General features: G+C 46.8%; 1 protein-coding gene across 1 annotated transcript in view; it reads left to right on the top strand.

Moving 5' to 3' along the window:
* TTK (TTK protein kinase) overlaps positions 1 to 19431 on the top strand; it is a 171754-nt gene that overhangs the window by 89432 nt on the left and 62891 nt on the right. The window contains exons 11-12 of the mRNA XM_030199069.1: positions 5599 to 5762; positions 14523 to 14656. Of these exons, the coding sequence (XP_030054929.1) occupies positions 5599 to 5762; positions 14523 to 14656 (298 nt within the window). The remainder of the gene's footprint in view (positions 1 to 5598; positions 5763 to 14522; positions 14657 to 19431) is intronic.

The following is a 19431-nucleotide window of genomic DNA, read 5'->3' on the forward strand; positions in this document are numbered from 1 at the left end:
AAAAAAAAAAAAAATTTTGAACGTCCTTAAAGGCGTTTATTTCGACGTTTATTTAAACGTTTATTGCAGCAATACTCACTGGGACACCAGGTCGTTACAGCTCGGAGCGGAAAGCAGGTAATTTTTACCTTTTTATAGCGGGCAGGGGGTTCCCCGATTGATCTCCACGTGGCATATGGCGTCGGAGGGCGAGGGCGCAAAGGGTCGCTCCCCGGATCGCTTCGGCGCTTCTAGAGGGGATGCGGGGGTATTAAAATCTGATTCGCCCTTGTTGGGTGACAGTTTCGTGACCGATGAGTGTCCCGGTCCTTCCTCCGGCGTGGCGGTTTTTCCCGCCATAAACGCCCATCCCCCGCTGCTCGCCTCCGCCATCTTGGCCGGCCACGCGGCTCGGACGGCTTCTTCTTGGGCCGCCCTTGAGGTAGGAGACATTAATGCCATGAACGCCCTTAATTTGGGCGACGGCACAAAAGCGGCTAAAGTTAAGCGCCGTTCTTCCCGCGCGGCTCCTTCGTGGAGTGTCGCGCCGGACGCCATCTTGGATGCGCAGCATGTCTCTCCCCCGCTCTTGCGAGCACCGGTTGAGGGTGCGTCTAGGGCTGTAACCCAGGCTGTGGAAGTGCACAGTCTGGGGGGTTTCTCCCCCGAGTTTGTTTTGCTGCTGCATCAGGCCTTCCTTATGCAAAACGCTGCCCCTGCTCCCTCGTTTGGTAAAGAGGTTGAGGTCCCCGGAGGTAAACGCCCTCGGGTTGATTCCCAGGCCTTGGAGGACTTTGTCTCCTCCGATGTAGATGAGGGCAGCGTATCTGAGTTCTCCCAACGGTCCTTTGCGGATTCCTTGGAGGAGACGGATCCCCGCTCGGTTGGAGCGGATGACCCCTCTGCAGCGCGGCTTTTTAGCTCAGAGGATTTGCCCAACCTGTTAGTGCAGGCCATGGGCATTTTGAAGATTTCCTCTCCGGAGGACGTCTCTCCCTCAGCCCCTGTTGGCTCTGCCATTATGCTGGGGACGAAACACCCGCCTAGAACCTTCCACGTGCATGATGCTATGCACACCTTAATTTCGGCTCAATGGGATGTCCCGGAAGCGAGTCTCAAAGTGGCTAGGGCTATGTCCCGCCTCTATCCTTTGCCTGAAAGTGAACGTGAGGCCTATCTGTGGCCTACAGTGGATTCGTTAATCACTGCGGTGACTAAGAAAACGGCTTTGCCGGTGGAAGGTGGCACGGCCCTAAAGGACGCCCAAGACAGAAGATTGGAGGCGGCCTTAAGGTCGTCCTTTGAGGCGACTGCTTTAAGTTTGCAGGCCTCGGTTTGCGGTTCCTATGTGGCCAGGGCGTGCCTGACTATGGTGCAGCGGGCTTCCCCCTCGGATCATTCCTTGAGGGCTGATTGTCCGGCCCTGGAATCGGGCTTAGCCTATTTGGCAGACTTGCTGTATGATGTCTTGAGAGCCTCAGCTAAAGGCATGGCTCAGACAGTCTCTGCGTGGCGGTGGCTTTGGCTGAAGCATTGGTCTGCTGACCACGCCTCTAAATCCCGCCTGGCTAGATTGCCTTTTAAAGGCAAGCTGCTCTTTGGGGTCGAGCTGGACAGAATCGTGACCGATCTCGGCACGTCTAAGGGCAAGAAGTTACCAGAGGTCAGGGCTCAGGCTAGTACTCGCCCCGGTACCTCCAGAGGACGGTTTCAGGAAGCCCGTCGGTACCGCCCGGGCAGGTCGGGCTCCTCTGCCCCCTCTTCCTTCAAGAGGAATTTCTCCCCCAAGCAGCATTCCTTTCGCAGAGACCGCCGTCCCGGAGGTGCTCCCTCCGGTCCTCCCCCAGGGTCTCGTACCCAATGACGGGGCCTTGGTCCACGCCCCAGTGCAGATTGGAGGACGGCTGTCCTCGTTTCTGGGCGAGTGGACCACAATAACTTCAGACGCTTGGGTGCTGGAAGTCATCAGAGACGGCTACAAGCTAGAGTTCTGCCGACCCTTAAGAGACGGGTTTGTACTCTCTTCCTGCAAGTCTCCGGTCAAAGCTGTGGCAGTGCAGCAGACCTTGGACAACCTGATCCGCCTGGGGGCGGTCGTTCCGGTGCCAGAAAATCAGATTGGCAAGGGACGTTACTCCATTTACTTTGTGGTACCAAAGAAAGGAGGTTCTGTCCGGCCTATCCTCGACCTCAAAGGGGTCAATTGGGCCTTGAAAGTGCGGCACTTTCGCATGGAGACTCTCCGCTCTGTTATAGCGGCAGTGAAGGCAGGAGAGTTCTTGGCTTCCTTGGACATCAAGGAAGCGTACCTGCATAGTCCCATCTGGCCTCCTCACCAACGCTTTCTGCGTTTTGCAGTCCTGGGACGACACTTCCAGTTCAGAGCCCTCCCTTTCGGGTTGGCTACTGCTCCGCGGACCTTTTCCAAAGTAATGGTGGTCATAGCGGCCTTCCTGCGAAAGGAAGGAGTACAAGTACATCCTTATCTGGACGACTGGTTGATCCGAGCCCCCTCTTATGCAGAGTGCGGCAAAGCTGTGGATCGGGTAGTTGCTCTTTTGAGCTCCCTGGGATGGATCATCAACTGGAAGAAGAGCCAGCTGCGCCCGACTCAGTCCCTGGAGTATCTGGGAGTTCGATTCGACACCCAGGTGGGCAGAATGTTCCTGCCAGACAATCGGATTGTCAAACTTCAGGCTCAGGTGGACCAGTTCCTAGTAGCCTCTCCTCTTCGGGTTTGGGCTATGTGCAGCTGTTGGGCTCTATGACGGCCACGATGGAAGTAGTGCCCTGGGCCAGGGCTCATATGAGACCACTACAACACTCTCTGCTGCAGCGCTGGACTCCGATGTCGGAGGATTATGCTGTGCGCCTTCTCTTGGACCCAGCAGTGCGCAAGGCGCTGAGCTGGTGGATGCAGACAGACAAGTTGTCTGCGGGAATGCCTCTGGTGACCCCAGAGTGGATTGTCGTCACGACGGACGCCTCTTTGTCGGGCTGGGGAGCCCACTGCTTGGGAAGGACAGCGCAGGGGCTCTGGTCTCCTGCAGAGGCAAAGTGGTCTATCAACCTCCTGGAACTCAGAGCCATTCGGTTGGCGCTTTTGGAGTTCATCCCGGTACTGGCCTTGAAGCCAGTACGGGTCCTGTCGGACAATGCCACGGCTGTGGCCTATGTCAACTGCCAGGGAGGTACCAAGAGCGCCCCTCTAGCCAAGGAGGCCATGAATCTATGCCAGTGGGCGGAAGCGAACCTGGAACAGCTGTCAGCAGCCCACATTGCTGGAGTCATGAATGTCAAGGCGGACTTTCTCAGTCGCCATACCTTGGAGCCCGGAGAGTGGCAACTATCGGCTCAGGCGTTCTTGGACATCACGAAGCGCTGGGGCCAGCCGAGCCTAGATCTGATGGCGTCATCGGTCAATTGCCAAGTGCCGCGCTCTTTCAGCAGAGGACGGGACCCCCGATCCCTGGGAGTAGATGCTCTTCTCCAACAGTGGCCGACACAAGAGCTTCTCTATGTGTTCCCGCCCTGGCCCATGCTGGGCAGGGTGCTAGACCGGGTGGCAAAGCATCCGGGCCGGATAATCCTGGTGGGTCCGGATTGGCCCAGACGTCCCTGGTATGCGGACTTGATCAGGCTTTCAGTCGACGATCCTCTGCGACTGCCAGTGGAGCAGGGCCTGTTACATCAGGGTCCCGTGGTGATGGAGGATCCCTCCCCCTTTGGTCTTACGGCCTGGCTATTGAGTGGCAGCGTCTGAGAAAGAAGGGCTTCTCAGACAAGGTCATCGCCACTATGCTGAGAGCGAGGAAGCGCTCTACTTCTACTGCTTACGCCAGGGTTTGGCGTATCTTTGCAGCGTGGTGTGAAGCAGGCTCACTTTCTCCCTTCACTGCTCCAATTTCTTCAGTGTTGGCGTTCCTGCAAGAAGGTCTGGAGAAAGGCCTGTCGCTCAGCTCCCTTAAAGTCCAGGTAGCGGCTCTGACTTGCTTCAGGGGCCGCCTGAAGGGTGTTTCCCTGGCTTCTCAGCCAGATGTGGTGCGCTTTCTCAAAGGAGTTAATCACCTGCGCCCTCCTCTGCACTCTGTGGTGCCTGCGTGGAATCTCAACCTGGTGCTAAGAGCCTTGCAGAAGCCACCTTTTGAACCCTTGTCGAGGGCATCTCTGAAAGACCTGACGTTGAAAGCAGTCTTTTTGGTGGCTATCACTTCAGCCAGAAGAGTTTCCGAGCTCCAGGCGCTCTCATGTCGAGAGCCCTTTCTGCAGTTCACTGAGGCAGGAGTGACTATTTGCACAGTGCCTTCCTTCCTGCCCAAGATTGTTTCTCGCTTCCATGTGAATCAGCAGCTCTGTCTCCCTTCCTTTCGTAGGGAGGACTACCCAGAGGAGTACTCTGCTCTCAAATATCTGGATGTGAGACATGTCATCATCAGATACTTGGAAGTGACCAATGATTTCCGGAGATCGGATCACCTGTTTGTCCTGTTTGCAGGTCCTCGTAAGGGTCTGTAGGCTGCTAAGCCTACAGTGGCAAGATGGGTCAAGGAAGCCATTGCAGCGGCTTATTTGGCCGCGGGGAAGATGCCGCCTATCCAGCTGAAGGCTCACTCCACAAGAGCTCAGGTGGCCTCGATGGCAGAGGCCGGGTCCGTCTCCTTGGCAGAGATATGCAAGGCGGCAACTTGGGCATCGGCCCATACATTCTCCAAGCATTACCGCTTGACTGTGGCTGCTCGGGCGGAGGCCCGGTTTGGAGCCGCAGTGTTGCGGTCAGGGATTTCAATGTCCCGCCCTGGGTGAGTACTGCTTCGGTACATCCCACCAGTCTATGGATTGATCAGCTTGATGATATGGAAGGTAAAATTATGTATCATACCTGATAATTTTCTTTCCATTAATCATAGCTGATCAATCCATAGCCCCTCCCAGATATCTGTACTGTTTATATTCTGGTTGAATTTTAGGTTCAAGTTTAGTCTTCAGTTACTTCAGGAGGACTTCGTGTTCAAGTTTTTTCACTTGGATCCTACAAGAGTTGAGACGAGTTTGTGTAACAGTGAGCTGCTGCATTCCTCTCCCCTCCGTTTTACGGGGCTGGATTGAGACATAAATTCTGCCGGCACTCCCTCCCGCTTCGTGCGGCTGTAGGGCAGCTTTGTACCCCTCCCGCTTCGGCGGTGTTAGGGTCAGTCAGCTCCTCCCGCGGTTGCGGTTGCAGGATAAGCCAGATCCCCCCGCATCGGCGGGTGTGGTGTCCCTCCCCCGCTCCACTGGGATGAGCTGGACGGATTCCCCTCCCCCACTTGTGTGGGGATGAGCTGGGTTAATTCCCCTCCCCCGTTTCGGCGGTGGTGAGCTGGGCAGAGTGTCCCTTTGTGGGTGTAATTCTCTAAGTGCTGAGTCCTGCGGATGGAGCTTTGATATCGACATACTGAGGAGTTTCCGGCAGCACATGACCACATATAGGGAGGCAAAAGGATTGCTCTCTATCTCCACCTGCTGGTAGATGGACACAACCCACCAGTCTATGGATTGATCAGCTATGATTAATGGAAAGAAAATTATCAGGTATGATACATAATTTTACCTTATAGCGTTTTCATGGATTTGTTTTAGATATACAGGTAATGAGAAAGGAGCCAGGCGTACATGTATTTAATCTGCAAGAACACAGAACACAGCCTGATGATCCAAATAACTGTCAGAAACCAATAGAACTGCCTAATATGAATGGTGCTGGAAAAGAATGTGCTTGGAAGGTTGCAGAAACCACATCTGAGGTAATTCTTTTAAAAGCTAACTTTTATATACCAAAATTATATATACAAATCTTTGATTGTTCTGTTTTTTTTTTTTTTTTTAATTACTATTGTCATTTTGAAAACTGGCAATATAATATATATTTGTATGTCCATCTGCCCAGAACAGTAGGAAACCAGTAAGACATTTTTATTTAATTTAAAGCAGCCTTTCCAAATCTTTAAAAGCAGATTGCAAAGCAACATCAGAAATAGGTAAAATAACATAAAACCTAAACTATTACAAACATGAAAAATGAGTAAAGCATATATAGACAACCTAAAAATAATGAAACCTGTTCCATAGAACCCAAGTCTAATGCTCCTGTAAAAAGTAATTTAACAAGGTAACTTTTAGGAAGAAATTAAAGACTTAATCAAATGTCAACCCTCAACACTTAAAGTAGAGAATTCTATAGACCAGGTCTAGTCAATGAAAAACATACTTTTCCTTGTATTTACATGTGTTGCTAAACAGGCCAGAAGATAACCTCAAATTTTGTGAATGACTAAACGGTGTCAAATGCTGCTGATTGTATAAGCAATCTCTGCATTGTTCCAAACCCCTAATTCCTCATCAAGCAGCACCACCAAAGATTCATAATTGTACACAGCTTAAAACAATGTTGATAGACGTGAGGATTTATAGATGAAAATATTTTGCAAATCTAAAAATACTACCTTTTTTATCATTTAACTTAGAAAAAGCAAATTCTATATGTAGCAGTAATTATGTACACAATCCTTATACAGATAGTCAAATGACACAGACAATTTACACAATTTTTTCTTCAGTCCCCACCCCCTAGCACATCTTTTTTTTTTTTTTCCAAATTTTTCCAAATTTATTCTCTTTGTAGACCCCTCCCCTTGCCCCCCCCCCCCCCCGTTGACCTATTGTAAATTTTTAAAGAAGAGCAAGAAGTCAAGATAGCGGTGAACTTATCAGCCTTCTCCTAGGCAGGAAGAGCTCCTACTGGGTAGTGCCGAAGATGCCCTGGGGCGGCTGGTGTTGGGACCGGGACCAGGCCATATGGTTAGTCTATCAGGCCTACAGCAGGAGGTAACTCCATGCTCACTAAAGCTTAAAGGGAGGTTCTACTGCGCATGGGTGGGCTTAGGACCTGGTTACCTTCGTGCTGGGAGTGGTGCACGGCAATTGCAGCAACCAGAGCAAGTGAGTGTTGAGGCGGGTGGTGAGCTGAGTTGTTCTGCCCCTATGGAGGCGCTAATGGATCAGGTGAAGAGGGGTCCCTGCTGTGGAGGACACCACAGAGAAGAGGACTTCTACAAGTCTTGCCAGGAAAGGCCCAGCCAAACAATTGGCTTGGATCAGTCAGGCTGTGTGGTTGAGAGGATGCCCAAGAGAAGGACTGGGCCTTGCAGTCTGCAGGCAGGTCCAGAAGCCAAAAAAAGCACGAGTGTCTGCCATTTTGTCATCACCCTCGGGGAGGAAACAGAAATGTCTCCCCCCTCCCCCAGCCCTTGCCCCGGAGGGTGGAACGGCAGAGCTGGGCTTGTTTTCCTGGCTTCAGGTGGGCCTGCAGGGGGATTCTTCCTAGAATTCATTTTATTTCTATATAAGGCATTTATACTGAAGCGGACTGGAGTCCTTGGCTGCAGATGAAGGGACCCCAGTTGGAAGCCTGGGAGGAACAACCATTTCCCTCTGGAGTTGCTTGGAGCAACTGAATTTGCTGGGGGTTCTGTGGTTATCTTGGTTAGACCCTTCTGGCATGATAGCTCAAGCTCTAGAGGCCCTCAGCATTGTGGATTTTCTGGCTAAGGATGTGGGGTCCTAAGGGATCCAGGAACCTGCCAAGGCATTTCCTATCCACCAGGCAATTCAGGCTCTGATCTCCAGTGGCGTGGAAGATGCCTGAGGCAGGGCTCAGTGCTGGCCAGGCCATGAGTAAATCATATCCACTGTTTCCCAGAGGTAAAAGAGAAATTCAGTTTTCCATGGTGGATGTGTTGGTGACCACTGTTACGAAGACGACTACCTTTCCAGTTGAAAGGGTAATGGTCTTGAAAGATTTATAGGACATGATGCTAAAGGCAGTGTTTAGCAGTACTTTCTAGTGCCTGCATATCTAGAGCTTGTTTTGCACTGGTTCCAGCAGGTGAATGATGTAGCTCAGCTAGAATTGGACATGCTCTTATGTGGAATTATGGTGCTTTCAGCGAGGAGGTTCTTCTGACTCTGAAATTGGTCAGCAGACCTGGCTTTGAAAATCCATCCTAGTAGAATCTCTTTCAGACAGAAGTTGCTGTTTAGGATGGATTTGGAGCGAATTGTCAGGATTCAGTTGAAACTCATCTATAGCAGGTATCTTGTTTCCAGCAAAGTTGACCTCTCTTCATTTTGACCGCAGGAAAGGCTCCCATAGTCAGAAGACTCTGGGTACCTGTAGAGGACCACAAAGAGGCTTTGAGCCCCACCTCTTCCTGGATCAGTTGGCTGTTTGGCTGGCTGCAAGGAGTGGGCCCAGTTCATATTCAACCAATGGGTCCTGGATGTGGTGCAGAGGAGCTATATGACAAGGCTTTCCCTCCCCTTAGACACTTTAAGGAGTTCACATGCCAAGCCCTGCACAAGTGGGTAGTAATGCTTTTCACTCTGGGGAGGCTGGTGGTCATTCTGGTTCCTGAAGATAAAATGCATGAGGGCTTCTATTCCACTTTGATGCCCCAATTGACTGTTTAGATCTCGGATGATATGGAAGTTGTCTTCCTTCCTTTGGGACCACAAAGTGCCTGACTTTGAATAGAGACCCTACATTGAGTCATCACAGTGGTCCACAAGGGGAAATTCCCCACAGTGTTTGGATCTCAGGGAAGCCTAATTGTTACCACCACATCAGAGTTACATGAGATTTTCTGTAATGGGGTTGTATTTCCAATTTCAGGGACTTCCCTTCTGCCATCACGACCTTGGAGAATCTGCTGTGGACTCGGTCTATTCAGAGGAGCCATTAGAGAACAGAAAGCTCCCTCCTGAGGGAGGGGTATGATCCGAAAGTACTGAGGTTGTTTTCATAGAGAGAACATAAGAATAGCCATATTGGGTTAGACCAGTGGTCCATCTAGCCCAGTATCCTGTTTCCAACCTTGGCCAATCCAGGTCACATGTACCTGGCAGAAACCCAAATAGCAGTAACCTTCTATGCTACCAATCCCAGGGCAAGCAGTGGCTTTTCCTATGTCTATCTCATAAGTACATAAGTATTGCCACATTGGGACAGACCAAAGGTGCATCAAGCCAGGCTGGTCCACTCATCTCTTCCTCTGGTGGGAGGAAATTGTCAGAAGGTTTGTGAGGAGTAGGCCAAAATCACATTGGACCAGTGGGTTCTAGATATTCTTACAGAATGTTACAGGTTGGAGTTCTCCCGTCCAGGCGCTCCTCTCTTCTTGCAGCCTCCTTGTCGACAGGGAACCAAGATGTTCAAAGTTCAGGCCACCGTAGATTCCTTGCTGGCACCCTGGGCCATTGTTCCAGTTCCCGAGGCCTAATGGGCAAGGCAGATACGCCATCTACTTCATTGTCCCAAGGAAGGCACCTTTCGTCCAGTCTTAGATCTCACAGGTCTAAATCGCTGCGTCTGAGTGTCCTGCTTTCGCATGGAGACGCTAAGAGCAGTCATTGCCTCGATTCAGGCAGGAGAATTTCTCATAGCTATCGATCTCTGAGGCATACTTGCATATACCCATATGATCGCCCCATCAGAGGTTTCTAAGTTTTGCAGTGTTGGGTCATCACTTCCAGTTTAGGTCTGCTCTTCAGTCTTGCCTCAGCTCCAATAGTGTTTACCAAGGTTATGATGATGGTGGCTTTCCTTTGGCACCAGGGAATCGGAGTTCACCCGTAACTTGACAGTTGGCTCATTCGTGTGTCGTCCTATTCGGAGAGCATGGTGGCAACAGAGTTGTCAGTCTTCTGCAGTCTTTTTGGTCTGGGGATCAATTTCGATAAGAGCAGGCTAACTCCATCGCAGATCCTGAAGTATCTGGGCGTTCTATTCAACACAGCATGGGAGAGGATCTTCCTCGCAGAGGTCAGGAGGTCAAGCTGGTTCATCTTCGTCGAGGCAGACTCAGGGTCTGGGACTACATCCAGGTTCTGGGGTCAGTGACCACAGAGATAGAATGTTGCACCATGGGCAACGGTCATATGCATCCATTAGAGGAATCTTTTCTCAGCCATTGGTCTCTGGTGTTGCAGAAGTAGGACCTTCATCTTCCTTGGATGTTGGTTGTCAGACGGAGAATGCAGTGGTGATTGTTGACAGGAATTTGACAATTTGAGCTCCCTTTTCGTTAACATAATGGGAGGTGGTGACAATGGACACCCGCAAATAGGGTTGGGGTGCTCATTACAAGTTCCATCTGACACAGTGCACCTGGGCGAACAGGAGTCTCGGTGGTCCATAAATTGCTTGGAGCTCAGGGCAGTTCAGAGTACTTAATGTGACCACTCCCTTTCAGGCAAGGGCCCCGGTCTGAAATTTGTCTCTGACAATGTGATGGCAGTGGGTTATATCAACCTGCAGTTGTCCAATAGTGGTGTAGGCGGCCTTCCTCAAGTTGGGCCAAGTAAATTCTTCTCTGCCTCTCAGCACCTCACATAGTTGGGTCCTTGCACATGGAAATGGACTTTCTCAGCAGGCATTCCTTTTTACCCAAGAGAATGGGAACTATCCAGCCAGGGTTTTCAGCTCATAGTGGACCAATGGGGTTCTCAGCTTCTGGACTTAATGGCAATGAAAAGGATTGCCAAAGTGCACAAGTTTTCAACTGTTGAATAGAACCAGGCTCCATGCCCTACTGCATCCCTGGCCAGAGATATTATCTACTGTATGTCTTCCCTCCTTGGGCCATGTTAGGCCGTGTGTTCAAAAAGGATCGCATTGCATCGAGGTCAAATAATTCTCACAGCCTTGGATTGGCTGCAGAGACCGTAGTATTGGGCCTGATCTGACTGATGGACAGGTGTCCTCTCTGTCTTCCGCAGGTAGATGGTCTAGTTATGCAAGGTCTGGTGCTCATAGAGGATCCGTGTCTCTTTGGTTTTATGACTTATTTTTTTTATTTTATTTTTTTTGTTACATTTGTACCCCGCGCTTTCCCACTCATGGCAGGCTCAATGCGGCTTGACTTAGCCATTGAAAAGGCTCGGTTGAGACGAAAAGGTTATTCTGATTTGGTCATTGCCACCTTGCTTCAGGCTCAGAAACATTCTACATCTCATAGCATATGCAAGGGTGTGGAGGACATTCGAGAGCTGGTGTTCTGTAGGAGTATTTACCTGCGATCTTAGCTTTGCTGGTCTTGGCCTATACAAGCCAAACCATTCTGTTATAACAGTATGGATACTTCTGCCTGTGGCCTGCATGGATCTGTAACCATCAGAAACCAGCTTTGCTACAAAAGGAAAATTACTGCTGAACTTACCATGATAACTTTATCCATATTATTTGTTGCAAATTAGCCCAGTTATCTCCTGGGAAGAATGGAGGAGAGAATCACAGATGGCTCCAGGAGTATGGGATCCAACAGGGAGGTTTGCATTCCATTGATAACAGTTTCTTTGCTATAACAAAGGCCTCTCTTCATGACCATGAAGCTGGCTGGACATTACACCTCCTGTGATTGGTTCACAGGGATCATCTGACCCTTGGATGCCAATGTGAGAAGAAGGAAGAGGACCAGAAGACTTGCAGGAGGATAGAAGGCTTGGAGGGAGAGAGCAAGAGTATGATTTCCTAAACACCAGTGAACTGCACACCTTGTAACAAACTCACAAGGTTATCTCAGCTACAGTATATGGCCTTAACCTAAAGACCGTGCCATCTGCATCCAGAATACAGCCCTTAGACTTCATTCCTGGACTGAGAGACTCGCTGAGGCTTCAGCTTGAGTCTCAGAGGAGGAATCCGCTTCTTTACCACTGGAAGTCTGCCACAGACTGCAGGGTGAGATAACAGGATTCACTACTTTTTAGTTAGGGGATAACTAGTTCTTGGCTTTTGTCTGAGACAGATGGTTTTTATGTCATGACTTTTATGTTCTGTGAATTTAGCTGCTAACTGTGTATTTTGCATAAGACTTTTGGTGTAAGTTCTCATAATAATCATTAGGATACCAGTATTGTGATTGGTTGTGTAATCACTCATTTAGTTAGTCCATTAGGATAATCATATATCATCATTATCTATATTTTGGTGATAATCTATTTTTATAGCAAGTTATTTTGTATTTTGCTTTGCATTTTGCTTCAGAACTATATAATATATATATTTCTTTACCTAATAAATAATATATATGCCAGCTGTGGCATTGTTCCTTTTTCCAGCACAGCTAGCTAGCCATAGGGCCAAAGAGGTACGCTTCCCCTAGACACGAGTCCAGAATAATTGCTGTTTAGTAGTGTTCTGTCAGCTAAGTATCTCTGGATATATATTAGGAGTTGCCCTCCTGAATATATTTTCCTACTTATTGGGGTTCTTGTCTCGGTCCCTTTCTCACAGTTCTGAGTGCTAATTTTCTCCCTTCTCTGCTCAGATCGTGCACATCCTATCGTTTCTACAGGCAGGTCTTCAGAAATGATTGGCATTGGGTTCTCTAAAAGTGTAATCTGCAACTTTGACCTGTTTCAGGGGCCAGAAGATGTTTTGCGGCTAACCAGGATATCATTCAATTCTTGTGGGGAACAGGTGGCTTGCCACTTCCCTTTCGTACACCGTGTCCGGAGTGGAACCTTTATTTAGTCCTTCAGGCTTTCAGACAGCTACTCCGGAAGGCCTCATTGAAAGATCTTCAGCTAAAGACGGCGTTCTTGGTGGCTTTTGCATCAGAATGTAGGGTTTCAGAGCTTCAGGGGCTCTTGTCATGATCCTTTTCTCTGGTTTTCAGAGCTAGGGGTCTCCCTGTGCATGGTTCCTTCCTTTCTTCTGAAAGGTGATATCAGCATTTCAGCTCAACCAATCTGTGGAGCTTTCCGTCCTTTTGCAGAGAGGATGAAGAGGCTCATTGTTCTTCCTTGAAGATTCTGTATGTGTGTAAGAGTCTTCATTAGATATCTGGACGTCACAAGTGAGTTTCACAATGAGTTTGTGCTTTTTGGTAAACAGAGGCTTGCCCTTATGGCTTCCAAGCCCTCAGTTGCTAGATAGCTGTTGGATACTATCTCTTCAGCTTATTTGCTTGCAGGGATGCAGGCTGCTCAGGCCTTGTGGGCTCATTCTGCGGGGTGTACAGTGACATCGTGGGTGGAGACTGCTTTCCTGTCTCTAGTGGATATTTGCAATGCAGCTATGTGGTCAACACTACATACCTTTTGACAAGCACTAGAGGGTGGATGTTGCAGCGCATTCTGAAGCCAATTTTGGGGCTTTGGTTCTCAGGGTGGCAGCGCCAAGATCCCACCCACTCTAGGGATTCCATTTCTCCCCCCAGCCCAAAAGCAAAAGAATACTTTCACCGCTGAATTCAAACATGCATGGGATAAACACAAAGGAATCCTGTTTAGAAGGAATGGTTCTGCGGAATCTTAGCGGGGATTGGGTTTCGACGCCAGTAATTGGGAAACAAAATGGGAGCTCGGCAGACTTCTATGGTCTATGCCCTGGTCGTGATGGATGGGCTGGAGTGTAAATTTTAAGGGGCTTCGACGTTAGCTTCAGAACTTAGTACAAGAACAGTGCTGGGCAGACTTCTACGTTCTGTGCCCTGAGAAAGGCAAGGACAAATCAAACTCGGGTATACATATATAGTATCTTGTTGGGCAGACTCGATGGACCGTACAGGTCTTTATCTGCCGTCATTTACTGTGTTACTTTGTTTTAAAGATCCCACAGGTTCTGGAATAGTGGAAACTACGTAATAGAATGAGAAATTAGATTTTAGCTGATAATTTTTTTTCCATTAGTCCCTCCCGCTATTCCAGAGGCTCGGCCAGGTTTCTGAGATGTTTAGTCTGTGCAAATTAATGGGTCAGATAAGGACCGTCACCTTGCATGGTGATTCCTGCATATCTCTTGTTCTCTTCAAGCTATCCAGAGATGAAAGAAGATCCATTCATTTGCTCATCTGGTTAGTGTTAAGTTAGTGAGTTCTTTAAGGTGGTTGGTGGTTCTGCGTTTCTTCTTACTATTTGTCTATGTGAATACTTAGAAGCTTGACTGAATACCAAAAGAGAGATGTCTCAGCTCAGTTTTCAGTTCACTATCTCCACCTGCTCGTTGGTGGACACAGTTATCCCACAGCTTCTAGAATATTGGGAAGGACTAATGAAAAGAAAATTTATCAGGTAAGACCTAATTTATCCTTTTGTGTTACCAAATTTTTCAGCCTGCGTAATTTCTGTTGATATTTCAGTCTTTCTCTTCATCCTGTTCATTATACTCTTCCCCATTGCTCATGGAATTACTATTCACAAGGATCCTTCACAGGAGTTTTATCCTGTTTGTCTTGGTGCAATCTTTTACATATAGTGCTACTTTTTCCACCAGTCTGATTTGCTCTGTCATTTCAGGAGAATTTGTACCCCAGTATTGTCGTACCCCATTGGTTTTCATTCTACTAAGACTCCCAATTGCTTGTTCTGTCCATATATCCTTGGCGCATGGACAGAAGTAGATTGGCATATTGGATGGACTAATTGATCTTGTTTGCTGTTATTTAATATGTTGTTATTTGGGGGTAATAGTGATATGCGAATTTGTTTTTGTTCTGATTTAGGAAAAACATACCAGTTTGCATCCATCCATTCTTCCTGGTTCAAAAAGAGTAACACCACCTGGAACAGCTTCTAAAAAAAAGAATTGTTTGCTTGCATGCGAAACACCTGGTAACAACACATTGAATATGTCCTGGTAAATATTTTTTTTTTTAATGGAAAAATGTTTTTCCTTTTTTGTGTTGTCTCCATTTCTATAGACACATGTTTATTTCATATTTCATAATTGTCACAGGGTATCATTTAGATACGTTTGTACATGAAAGTGCCAGGTATGGAAACGAAAAATGTGTATTTGGCCTCGGTTTTATCTTTTAAATATCAAATAGAACTCTATGATGATAGGTGGGTCAGTGGACAAAGGAGATGGCAAGGAAGATTTGGATTTGGTTACTCCTTTCAGAGATAATTTGCTGTTGGGTGTTGTGCTCAGGCCCTGAACAAAAATCCCAGAACCATCCAGTTGTAGGGCTGTACTGTGGGATGTGTAAGCAATGCAGCCGCACAGGGAGTTGGGGGTGGGGGCATCAAAATTGCTCTCCATCCATTTTCTTCTTGGCTGCAATGTAATGGATGGCGCCAGAGTACCAGGGGACTTGTTGCACAGGGTACAATTCCAGCTCAGTATGATGCTGTGGGTCATCCTTCTCATATTGTTTTAAATTTATGGGGATGCAGGATAAAAATAAAACGTGGCTATGATATAACAAGACAAGGGAGTTAACTTTTGCTGTCATGGTAATTATTTTTTGTCTGATGCTGAGATGTGTTTTGAGAAGCATCATAAAAAATACAGGGTGTTACATAAGTAATGCCACACTGGGAAAAGACCAAGGGTCCATCAAGCCCAGCATCCTGTCCACGACAGCGGCCAATCCAGGCCAAGTTTCCCAAACGTACAAACATTCTATACGTGTTATTCCTGGAATTGTGGATTTTTCCCAAGTCCATTTAGTAGTGGTTTATGGACTTGTCCTTTAGGAAACGATCTAACCCCTTTTTAAACTCTGCCAAGCTAACCGCCTTCACCACGTTCTCTGGCAACGAATTCCAGAGTTTAATTATGCGTTGGGTGAAGAAACATTTCCTCTGATTTGTTTTAAGTTTCAACAATTTTTTATTGATGACAAAATCCAAAAATACAACTTCACTATAGCACATAAAGAACAGTTGTAACATAAACATCACTGGTATACATCCATAGTAATGGTCATCAAATTTGTGTATTAAACCCCCCCCCCCCCCCCCTTCCAACTATTTGTTGCACCTTTTTCCCCCCTCTGCCCTTTATTGATGACCTGATCAAAGAAAACACACATTGCAGGGTTCGAATATACCTGCCTTTAAGCATACATGCTTATCCCATTATACATCTTGTTACTCACAGTCATCAAACTTTTCCCTTCTCCTCCCTCCCCCCATCATCCCCCTTCCCCCCCCCCCCATTTGAAACACTGTATATTGAACAATTCAGTCAACCAAAACATGTCAACAATCATAACTATACGGTAACACGTGCACTCAACCCGGTCCTATCTTTAATCTCCCAGCTCCCACCCCACCTTATCAATCACCCAGAGGCTAAACAATTAGTGAGCATATTGTGGGTTCTAGGGGACAATTAAAACAATATGAATACGTGCTTAAAGCTCCCATCCATACGTCTCTGTTTTGTGATATGTCCAATGAAATTTCAACTTAGCATCCTCTGCATTCTCAATTATTCCCCCTCCCTCCCGCCCAATCCCACCCAGTCACCATCTCTCAACAACAATCTTCATCTAAAACCAGACCACAGACAAATACAAATCCAAGACACATATACACACAAGGAAAAAAAAAAAACAAAAAAAAAACTTGCAGGTATTTATATATAAGTATATCCAGCATGAGGGGGGGAGAAGAGGAAAACAATGATCCTAAAACAAAGGGGGACCCCATCCCCCCATCCTGCATGAATCACTGATCTCCCTGGAGTGTCCTCTCTCTAACCCTACGGTTCTCAACCCGCATTTAGCAGCAGACTTCTCGCTTTGTGTGGAAGAGAGTCCACATATACTCCCCAGACTTCATGGAATAGTTTCAGCCTCTTGGGCGTGCGTTTAGCATATCTATGCTCAAAAGTCATTAGGACATGAAATTTATTTCTCCACACCCAATAAGACGGTGTTTCATCTCCCACCCACACTCCTAAAATCACTTTCTTCCCCACAACCCCTGCCTTTTGTAACAGTAGCATGTATTTCCTGCTCTCTAGTTGATAATCTTCATAGTAATCTAACAGTATGGCCCTTGGTGAAAGCACAACCACACACCCAGTTAACTTTGCTAGATAGCCAAATATCTCCTTCCAAAAAATCTTAGTTTGAGAGCAGTCCCATAAGGAGTGAAGGAAAGAATTAGTCCCTTGTTTACATTTTTGGCATATGGGCGAATCTACTGCCCCTATTTTAAACAATCTCTCCTGTGTGAAATATGCCCTATGAATAATACGAAATTGACATTCCCTCAAGGTTGCATTAATCGAAATCTCTGGGATTCTCTTTAATAGCTTCAAAGGGCTCAATTTCCCTGCTATTTCTGGAGTCCATCTGGCAACAAGGTCCCCAAATGTCCTCTCCTTAGAGTCCCTCTGTATTGCCTTATGTAACCCTGATATCGAAAGTTCACCCTCTTGAAATTTATCAAAGAACCCCCGTATTTTTGTTCCCAAATACGGGACCAAGGCCCCTCTCTCCAAAGTCTTTATATAGTGTCTTAATTGCAGATATGCCATCAAATCTTTATGCTCGACTCTCCCAGCTTCTAGCAAAGCACCCCATGTATATAATTTACCTTCCTCATCTATCACATGCTGTACTAGGGTGAGTCCTTTGACTGCCCATCGCGCAAAGCTGACATTATCATTCCCCGGCATGAAATTTACATTTCCCCTTATCGGGAGTTGATCTGATACATCTCCTCGTCCCCCCAGCAATGCTGTCAAAAATTTCCACGTCTCTCTCATTGCTCTGAGTAATCTACTTTGTCTTAGCCTTTCTGGCAGGGATGCTTGCGAGCAGTGTAATAGCGAGTTGATATGCCATGGGGAATAATATGCAGCCTCAAATTCCCTAGGCGTGTATTTTTCCTCTCCCAAGATCCAATCTCCTAGATGTCTAAATAAGCATGCATAGTTATATAGGGATAGATCTGGAATGCCTGCTCCCCCGTATTTCCACGCTCCTATCAAATATTTAAACTGCATGCGTGGTTTTTTTCCCCGCCCAACAGAACCCAGAGATCAGCCTCTGGAATTTCTTTAGATCCTTCTTCAGTATTTTAAAAGGTAACAATTGTATAATATATAGCCATTTCGGAAACAGCACCATATTGAACAACTGAACTCTGCCATATAATGAAATAGGTAACTGCTGCCAAGATGCTAAAGTCCTTCTGCAATGTTCTAATAAGGTATCTATATTTATTCTATATAAATTCCAAGTGCACCTCGATAGTTGAATTCCCAAATATCTAAACGAGTTATATTCCCACTTTACTGGAAAAGATCCTAGCCAACCCGCTCTCATGGCATGTTCCGTAGGCATGGCAATAGATTTATCTAAATTCAATTTAAATCCAGAATATTCACCATATTCCTCGAAACGCTCCATCAGCGTCGGAAAGGACACTTGAGGGTCCACCACATGTACTAATAAATCGTCAGCAAATGCAGAGATTTTAAACACCTGCTTCCCTATCTCCACTCCTTTAATTTCTGCATTGCTCATAATTTCTCTAATCAGAGGGTCCATCGTTAATATAAAGAGCATAGGTGACAAGGGACACCCCTGTCTAGTCCCACGGTATATATTAAATTCAGGCGACAGTATTCCATTCACCTGAATCCTAGCTCTAGGAGATCTATATAGCACTTTCAGGGCGTCCAAAAAGAATCCCGAAAAGCCATATCACTTAAGAACCGTGAACATAAATCTCCAATGTACACGGTCAAACGCTTTTTCAGCGTCAAAACTGACCAGTAAAGATGGCATTTTCGCTGTTTCCACATATTCCATGGACAGCATTATTTGTCTCATATTATGTGCTACAGTGCGGCCTGCCACAAACCCCACTTGCTGCTCCAAAATCAGCTGAGGCAGCACCTTAGCCAGTCTGTTGGCCAAAATCTTCGCATGTAATTTCATTTCAACATTTAACAACGAAATTGGCCTATAGGATGATGGTTTTTTGGAGTCTCTCCCTGACTTTAGTAGCAGCACTATCTGAGCCAACTGAAGTGATTGCGGTATATTGCCCTCTATTACAAATTGTTTGAAATATGCTTGTAATGTCTGCAGAATCGAGGGAGATAGCAATTTATAAAATTCCGCTCTAAAACTGTCTGGCCCTGGTGCCTTATAGAGCGCACTTTGCTTAACGGCCAATTCTACTTCTTCTACTGTGATATCTCTATTCAGTTTGCTCGCTTCCCTCTCTCCTAACTTCGGCAGGGTTAAATTATCCAAATACATATCTCCATCCATAGGTTCCTCTGGGGTTCTACCATACAATCTACTGAACACTTCAGCTATTTCCTTATCAGTTCTCACCAATTCCCCTTTTGCTTTCTCTATTTGGGTAATAATTCTTGAGCCTCCTGCCTGTCTTATCAACCTCGACATAAGTTTGCCCACCTTATTACTATGTAGAAAGAGCTGATATTGATAATATTTGATGGACTTCATTGTCCTTTCGTGAAGGAGCTCATTTAAGCTAGTCTGGAGTGTCAGTAGTAGAGCACGATTCCTGGGTGTAGGATGTCTCCCATATTGAATTCTAGTGGCTCTCACCTGCTTTTCTAGGCGTATAATTTCCCTATCTCGCATTTTCTTTTGGAAAGAGCAGTAAGCTATTGTCTCCCCTCTCAAT

Source organism: Microcaecilia unicolor, chromosome 3 (assembly GCF_901765095.1).
Source record: "Microcaecilia unicolor chromosome 3, aMicUni1.1, whole genome shotgun sequence".
NCBI lineage: Eukaryota > Metazoa > Chordata > Amphibia > Gymnophiona > Siphonopidae > Microcaecilia > Microcaecilia unicolor.